This window comes from Rattus rattus, chromosome X (assembly GCF_011064425.1).
Source record: "Rattus rattus isolate New Zealand chromosome X, Rrattus_CSIRO_v1, whole genome shotgun sequence".
Lineage (NCBI taxonomy): Eukaryota > Metazoa > Chordata > Mammalia > Rodentia > Muridae > Rattus > Rattus rattus.
Genome location: NC_046172.1, coordinates 101,447,777 through 101,456,397, shown reverse-complemented (window position 1 = coordinate 101,456,397; position 8,621 = coordinate 101,447,777). Strand labels below are relative to the sequence as shown.

Genomic DNA, 8,621 nt, shown 5'->3' with positions numbered 1-8,621 from the left:
ATCCGGGAGGTCAGATATTTACTTAATGATTTGTAATAGCAAAATTGCAGTTATAAAGTAATAATGAAGATAATTTTATGGTCAGGAGTCACCACCACATGGGAAACTGTATTAAAGGGTCATAGCATTAGGAAGGTTGAAAATCACTGGTTTAGTATCTTATAGAAGGCCTTTATTGTGTCCAACAAAATACTGTGTGCATGGGCTCTTTAACATCAAATGGCACATGTGTTCTGAGCTGGGCTGTTACCTGGTGCTTTCTGTTGCATGTTCTTTCCACAAACTCAGGTGTTCTGGGTCTGGTTGTTGCTTTGTCTGGGTTCGTTGGGCACCTGACCCCGCACCATTCTTCTGCTTTCAACCATCTGCTTTTTTTTTTTTTTCTTTTTTTTTTTTTTTTTTTTCTTTTGAGCTGGGGATCTGAACAGGGCCTTGCGCTTGCTAGGGCAAGTGTTTCCCCTGAGCTAAAACTCCCAACCCCAACCATCTTGCTTTTTCATACTATACCTTATTACTAGGTATCTGAAAGTTATAATGCTGTATTAATTTCCAAGTATTGTGTGTCTCTTTGGGGAGGTGTAATAGGTTGAAGTGTAAGTTTCTATTAGTGATTCTTTTTTTTTTTTTAAACGGATGTTGTATAGCAGTTTCATCCTGGATTGAAACCTTGTATACTAAAAAAAAAAAAAAAAAAAAAAAAAAGCTCATTGACCAGATTCCCTAAGCCCCGCCCTCCCCAAGAGTATATAAATAGTAAAGACTGCTGTGCGTCACTCTCAGACCAGTGGAGCAGCCTGGAAAAGACCAGCAGAGCTGCTTAGACGGAGCAAAGAGCAGTTGAGCTGCAGGGAAGACGTTCAGACTAACCGAGCCACCTGGAAAAACTCTGCAACCTGTTGAGCTGCCTGCAGGCCGTAGAGTGTGCTTTGGGTTTCTAGATTTTATGAGCCATCACTCAGGCTGAGATAGACTTTGGTGACGAAGCTGTCTTTGAGTCATCTCTGCTCCTTGTAAGCAACCCCTCGCCCACATTCCTGTAAGTAACTCTCAAAACCCATTTGTTCACCAAGGTGGAGACAGGTATAACTGTTACTTTGGTCTGCAGTGGGCTCCCTTTCTGTGGTGAGTAAATGTGTGTTGCTTCCCTAGAAAAGGTCTGTTTCACAGGAGCAGCTGAGTGTAAAATGTTCTTAGGAGGCAAAAGAAATAGGTAAAGCAGTAATCCGGGAGGGTAATAGAACTGAGAATCGGACGCAGTCAGCAAGGGTCCTAAGATTCAGGCTTTGGGCCTGGGCACACATTTGCTATGTCACACTACTGACCACCTTCTCGTTGCCTCACAGCTGCCTGTTCTTTCTATTCCTTCTATGCTGTCTTACTTCTTTTCCTCCTTTCTTCCTTCTCGAAGGTAAGAATCCAAGGCGGTCCTGGCAGTAAGTGACTGCTTAGAAGGAGTTTGGTGGGATATACTTGGGTCAAGAGTCCGGGGTGGAGAGGAATGTGGCTATGACTTATGAGTCCCTATAATGTACACGGGACTCAATGTCTAATAAATTGAATATTCAAAGGTATTCTAAATGATTTTTTGAAGATTTTCAGCAGGGATACTTTTACGAGACTGCGACTGTACCACAACCTTTATACATAAAAACAACCTGAGGGAGGTCTTCTGTAATGTTTCAGTAGGTGAAGGAACTTGCTGCTAAGCCTAACAACCCAAGCTTGAGCTCTGGGGCACCCGTGATAGAGGGAATTGATTCTCTTAAGTTGTGTTCTGACATCCACACATGTGCTGTGGTGCACGTGCACACGCACACACACACACACACACACACACACACACGCACGCACACTATGGTCCATACACACTTACAAAATAAATTCAGCAATTAAAAGGAATCGTAAGCTACTCAGCTACTAGTTCTATGGTTATCTGACAAGGTTTTTGTATTTGTGGACATTGGCTTTCACATTTGTAAGACAAGATATTTGCAGTACAACTTTCTTGAGAATTTTACTAGCTGTCCTAATGTCACAAAGCTCTAGGATTCTACAACTGAAAGGAAGAAAGAAAAAGTTGGCACGTGGAGGTGGGAGCTGGGGAGATGGCTAAATGTTTAAGAGCATTTGTTGTTCTTTCAGAGGGTCAAAGTTCAGTTCCCATCATGTCACCTCAAGTGCTACACAATTACTTGTATATACGTCGAGCTTCAGGGGATCCAGTGCTCCCTGCAGTCATCCATAAGCACGCATGCATGCAGGCCCACACACACACACACACACACACACACACACACACACACACACACAAAATGATCTCTTTTAAGGGTGGCATCAAGTTTTTTTTTTTCCTTCAGTGTCTTGTCCATCAGAATGTTACGCAAACTTGGCTCCAACACGCCACTTCTGTTGACGGACGACAGTGGTTGGTTGTGTTTTTAATGTCCTCACAGAAATTTGGGGGGAAAAAAGCAAACCGAGCTAACCATGTGCACATAATTCCCAGTTCTTACACCGTGCACCCAGTGAGATACAGAGACTAAAAGTTCTCCAGAAGTTCACTCGGACACCATGTGTTCAGTGTGAATTCTTGTTCTCATCCCCACTTGTATACCTACAACAGCTTGCTCTCAGTCCCTTCCTTTGAAGGTTTTAATTAATTAATCAATTAATTAGTTTACATCCCAAACGCTGGCCACCATCCGGGTCCTCTCCTCACAGAGTCCCTCCCCACATTCCCTCCTCTTTTCCTCTGAGAAGGTGGGGCCCCGTGGGTATCCCCCCAATCAGGCACATCAAGTCTCTGCAGGGTTAGGGCGTAGCCTCTGAAGGTTTTGATGGGTTTGGTTGAGTTCCAAGTTGGGGATGCTCTGCACATGTGCATTGAGCACATATCTCTATAGGGGTCATGGAACAGAAAGAGGACAGGCATGAGACTTGCTAAAAGCCCATAGGCTGCAATTCCATTTCAATTCACAAAACATTTGTGGAAGTAATGCCACCTCCCTTGCAGATTCCACCATGGCTCTCCAATCCGATCATGTGGAGCCCAATTTCCACAAACTGGAGGAGAATGAGATCGAGGTGAGCCTTGATGCTGATGAAGCAGCAGAGGGAGGCAGCTTTGGAGAAGGTTCTCTAAATCGCTCAGACAAACTAAAGTACGAGGGCATCCCAGACAAGGATGATAGGATCTACGTTGGAGACGTGAAGTACATTGGTAATGACGTCAAAGATGAGGGCCATGGGAGCCACCAAGGAGATTCACAGCTGGAGGAGCAGAAGAACTTGGCTTCTCCCACAGTCCCACAGTTTCGGCGCACAAGGCCACGGATCCAGTTGGGTCTCACGCCCAGGCAGCTGAGGGAATCAAAGACTTTTGAAACTACTAAGTACCTGGATGCGATCACAAGGTATGTAGATTGTTTTAGGAACAATCCCAACTTCCATTCTTTAGAAAGTGACTTTTCCCTGACATGGTCCCTCATATGCCTTGAGCCCCAAGGCATGGGGACCTATGTGTTGCTGAATATAAGAAGAAGTTTTGGTGAGGTCAAAGGCAATATATTAATTCAGTGTTGATGTTTAGAAATTGGTTGGTGCCTCTCAATTTCTTCCTTCAGTTTTTTTTGTTTTTGTTTTTCCTCTCCCTTCCTTCTCTCTCCTCCCTCCTCTTCATGGTTCTCTCAGCCCCACGTCTTTTGTAATGGAGTTTAACTCAAGACCGTGTGGTTTCTAAGCAACCCCTCTACTAGTATGCCATACCTCCCTTGTTTTAATTAATGTATTTATTTACTGTGGCGAGCTAGAGAGAAATGAAAAGCTACTCTAACATTTAAGAGCTCAGCATCTTTACATATTTATGCACTGGTATGTGACCTGTCTCCAGAAGTCTCTTCATCTTGCCAAGCTGAGATGCTGTCTCCCTCTAACAGCTTTACTTTCCCATCTTCTTTCCACAGAAGAAACCTCGCAAAGCACTTGTACCTGGCAGAATCCAGAGTGAAGGTCAGTAAATTCGAAAAGGCTCGGGTAAAAGCACTTGACTTTCAGGACATGGGCAATTTTCTTATAGCCATTATTAAAAGCGAGTGGAGGTATGGTGGGGGGGGAGTGTCCTTGACTGTTTTATAATTGCAAACAAACATTGAGTGTTAGAGTTTTCCAGAAAAGAAAATGGAATAGGCAGCCAGCAGCTTATAACCCTTTCCTACTGCCAAAAACAGCATGATTGCTTAATTGAAAAAATAACAACAAAGAAAGCAGATTACATATAATCTGTATGAAAGCATCAGATGACTAGACAGCATTGAATATTATAATTCTGTGTATATAGGAGGACATGAGTGTATATTGCTATATCTACAGTGATTAATACTGGAGTCCTGGCATTCAGATCATTTTGGGACACTTATGTGTAGGGTCATATAATGGAGCTCTAAGTGACTTTAGGGACACTAATTGATGGAGCAGGCAATACAGATGAAACACATTCAGTTGCATCAAATGTACACTTAGCTAAGAGTACAAATTAATTGAGACAAGGGAGAAATTCTACCAAGAAACACAGTTTTTCAACAACTAGCCTGTGTTCAGTTCAGCTAATAGTCATGTGGACAATTGTGGACAATAGGACTTAGAGAGTCCACATGGTTGACTCTTCACCTTTGTAAATCTGTGGAAAGGTGATGCGGATAGTGGTGAGGCTAAGTTTTACCCTCCCCCCGCCCCTGTTGGGTTGTGGCTAACTGAAAACATTGCCAAAATAGTCAAGTTAGTATTTGGAGATGCCTAGGGCTGATAACTTTGGAAATCTGTATTTAAATGACATAAAAAGAACGAAACAGAAGTAATTTCAGTTAATCTAATAAGTAGGACCTGATCACAGGAAACCACGCAAAGTTGAAATGCAGGCTAGGGCCGAGGACAGGACTCAGTGAATAGATCAATTGCCAGATGAGTCTGAGAGCCTGAGTTGGGGTCCTTAGTACCTGGGCAAAAGCTTAGTAGGTGTGGCAGCTCACCTGCAATGGCAATCGGGAGGCAGAGACTGGGGACTCTCGGACGTTCTAGACCAGCTTAGTTGCTGAGCTTCGGTTCAGGGAAAGACCCTGCCACAGTAAACCATGCAGCGGCAGGCAATATAGGAAGATGCTTGATTTCAGTCTCAGTCCTGTGCAAGCACAAGGCTGCATTTGCCTATCGACATACATGCACACCACACACCAGCCCCAGAAAAAGTAAAGGCTGGAAAGCCACTGCCAAGTGAGTCTCTGGATAACTCGGAAGTTGCAAAGGTTCCCTTTCCTTCAGAGGAGACTGTGTTGAAGATGGGTTTTCTGAATTGGGAAAAACTGACTTCACTTGAACTCAGAGTTGTATTTTTCTTATTTTCAAATGAATTTCTTTTCTCCAGACAGTAAAGACTAATGTTTAGGTCATGGGATCAAAAGCTGAGGCTATGAGTCCCCCCCAAACACTGAATACTCCATGCCAAATCAGAAAAGACAAAGGCAACACAACGTGCTATAGTGTTCACTTTGCTCAGGATGCATCAGGACAGCCATGGCATAAGCAGGCTGTACTACCTGCAGAAGATACTGCAGAACGGCGTTCTCTCAGAGCAGGCCCCTGAGTACTGGCATCCTGACACCACAAGTAGGAGCTACACTAGGACCAGGCTCAGGTGGGAGACACTGGGAGGAAGGAGAGAGGCTTTCCCCAGGATGGAGAGACAGAGTGAGAGGAACAGAAAAGCTGAACGTGGTGCGGGGAATGTTTTCCCCTCTCTGAGCTCACAGGCCAGTATGCTGCAGCTGTGGAGAGACTGATGCACTGCAGCTCTGGAGGGAGCATGGCCACAGGACACTAGAGAGGACACAGGACACTAGAGAGGACACTAGAGAGGAGAAAACACTCACCTGCTCCTGTTTGCACACTCTGCAGCGTGAACTTCCCAAAGCCTTCCTGTCTGATTTCCCTTTTCTTCTCACAAACATAATCCATGGGCTTTAAGAACCAAACGTGGGGAACTCTGGCCTAATGTGAGCTCACGTGAGTCAGGCACTGGGCTTTGGTTGAGTTCATGGAGGCATCCAGTTGGTAGGTTCGAGTCCCCCTCAGCAGGGCTTCTGTCCCCTGATCTTCTTTAAACTACAGATCTTCATAGTAGAGGGTTCCAGACAGGGATTAAAAAGTATGTGTAGTCGGGTTGGGGATTTAGCTCAGGGTAGAGCGCTTGCTAGCAAGCGCAAGGCCCCTGTTCTGGTCCCCAGCTATGAAAAAAAAAAAAGTATGTGTAGTCACAAATGTGCAGTTTGAGAACTTCCCAATGTAACAAATACATTGAACCCATTCTCTAGGAGTCTGAGAAGATGGTGACGCTAACAGGTGACTGTGACTGTTCATAGTCAATGTATTAAGGAGGAGGCAGTTTTATTAACTGTTGTCCTCATTGTGGCAGGTCACCTTTCTGAATGGAGGTTTAACCTTAAGGCTTTGAATATCCTGGTAAAATAACCGGGCCCAGGATGCCATGTCATACTGGGCAGGAAGTAGTGCATCAACGTCTTCAAGTGGCAGTTCTTATCCAGAGCGCTGCCTTTGTCCTGAGACCAGAAAACTTAAGAGGGCACGGAGAATAGGGCGGGCAGAAGTTGCTTTCCCCTCTCCCTTCAACTTTCTGGAAGGAGGAGAGTGTCAAGATAAGTTAATGATTATTTGAATTGGCTTCATTATCCTAACCCTATAGGGTGACAATGTCACAGCTCTTAGCTGGCCTCCCTTGCATGACCATCCTTGAATTCAGGAGTGTAAGGATTAGTGGTGCCTTAGGCACCCTCGAAGGCAGGCTTCCGTGAAAACCCTGTACATATAACGTACTGTAACCCCATGTGAGGAGCCACCAATGACAGTTGGGATCTAACTCTTATGTGAGACATCACAAGTCCTTCAGTCAGGCTGCAAACAATGAGGGTATGATTGTTGAAGTGTGTCAACTTCCTTCTTATTTTTGTCCTTTTCGTACAGAAAATAGATTTTGTTTCCTTAGCGTCATCGATCACCTCTGGCTCCTATAACATTTCTGCCTCCTCTTCTGCATGGCTCCCTGAGCCCTGAGGTGAGGGCTTGGATGATGACATCCCACTTAGGACTCAGCACTCCAATGCTGTTATTGGGGATGCTCACTCAGACAGTTTATGGATGATTGAAAGTGTTTATTCCAGCCCTCCAACCCTGAGAGACCACAGCCAAGGATTCTGGCAGCAAGGTGTAGCCCTGAGTGTCCAGAACTATGCCCTGGCATCTCACTCAGCAGTTGCAAGGGGGCTTTGCAGAAGTAAACACTTCAAAGAACAGCCATTTAGCTGGGGATGGGGGCTCTGTAAAAACTGACAGTTTAACTGAAACAGAGATAAGTTAGGGAGGACATTCCTGATCCTTGGTTCCTAGAATAGAGTTGGATAATTTTCCAGGGGATTCCCCATCAAGGACAGCAAATGCTAGTTAAATCTGAAATGGTCTCAGCAAGAATATGAAAATGGGGGAACATTTTTGTTGTATTGCCCTGACACAAAGTCTCTCACTCTCAAGCACAAGGCCTGCACAGGTTTGAACCAGACAAAACCCCAGCACCGACAGGGGAAGTGGACACAAAGTCCTACCCCCAACCAAGCAGTTATTTGCAATGTATACCTGCTGGGAGAGGAAATCAGTTTTCTCCAATGGAGTGACACTGTGTGTGTGAAGCATACTCTGGGGCAGGCCCTATGCCCAGGAATAGTTCTGGCTGCTTCTTCACTTTCTGTGTTTTTGTTTGTTTGTTTGAGTTGCTCTGTTTTTGTCTTATTTTTTATTTGATTTGATTTTCATTTTGCTGTGTTATTGTCTTATTTGAGAGAGGAGAATGAAGTCGGGTGGGTAGGAGGGTGTGAAGGATGTGGGAAATGTTTAGAGAGGAACAATCATAATTATATTGTATAAAATAATTTTAAAGAAAGAAACAAAACTTAAAAAAAACTCCAAAAGCCAGTAGTTCTGTTCAATATGAAGGCTCACTGGCGTAATCCGTTACACAGTGCGGGTTTTTCCAGCTGCGATATTGACTGTTGAATTATACTAAAGCCAGCTCTTCCACCATGTCATTGCAGAGATGGTTTAAGAGAAGAAGAGCCAGATACAGGAAAGAACAGCAAATGCTGCAGCGAGCATCTGCTGACAGGTAGAAGAAAGCCATGCAACAAAGCTTTTGGAGGAGTCCTGACGCATCTTCCTGTCCAGGCATCAGAGGAAGGCACCTTAGGCACTAATACTACCCACAGAATCTTATCCCTTCGGCAATAAAGAGACGTGCATTCAATTCGTTTCATGTCCTTTCTAGGGGGTCAGTAAGTTGTGGATGTAAATCACTGAGAAAATACCATTTAAGCAGAAGGACAAAGAGAGACGACAACCCAGAGTCATCTTCATTGCTGCACAAATCACAAAGGTTTCTCAGGAGCTACAGATGTCCTCACTCACACACGTATTCTTCTTGGTTGTCACACTGTGCGATCCTCACCCTGACCCTTGACCCCGTGAGAGCAAAAACATTAAATCAGGAGCAGGGCAAGTCCCCAGTG

At 44.6% G+C, this 8,621-nt stretch overlaps 1 protein-coding gene across 1 annotated transcript; it reads left to right on the top strand.

Moving 5' to 3' along the window:
• Nucleotides 1-891: 891 nt before the first annotated feature.
• Nucleotides 892-8,317, top strand: LOC116888232 (aristaless homeobox protein-like). Its single transcript, XM_032889518.1, has 4 exons — nt 892-1,036; nt 3,014-3,413; nt 3,963-4,008; nt 8,151-8,317. The coding sequence occupies exons 2-4, from the start codon at nt 3,022-3,024 to the stop codon at nt 8,223-8,225; spliced, it is 513 nt and encodes a 170-aa protein (XP_032745409.1). The 5' UTR covers nt 892-1,036; nt 3,014-3,021; the 3' UTR covers nt 8,226-8,317.
• Nucleotides 8,318-8,621: the final 304 nt, after the last annotated feature.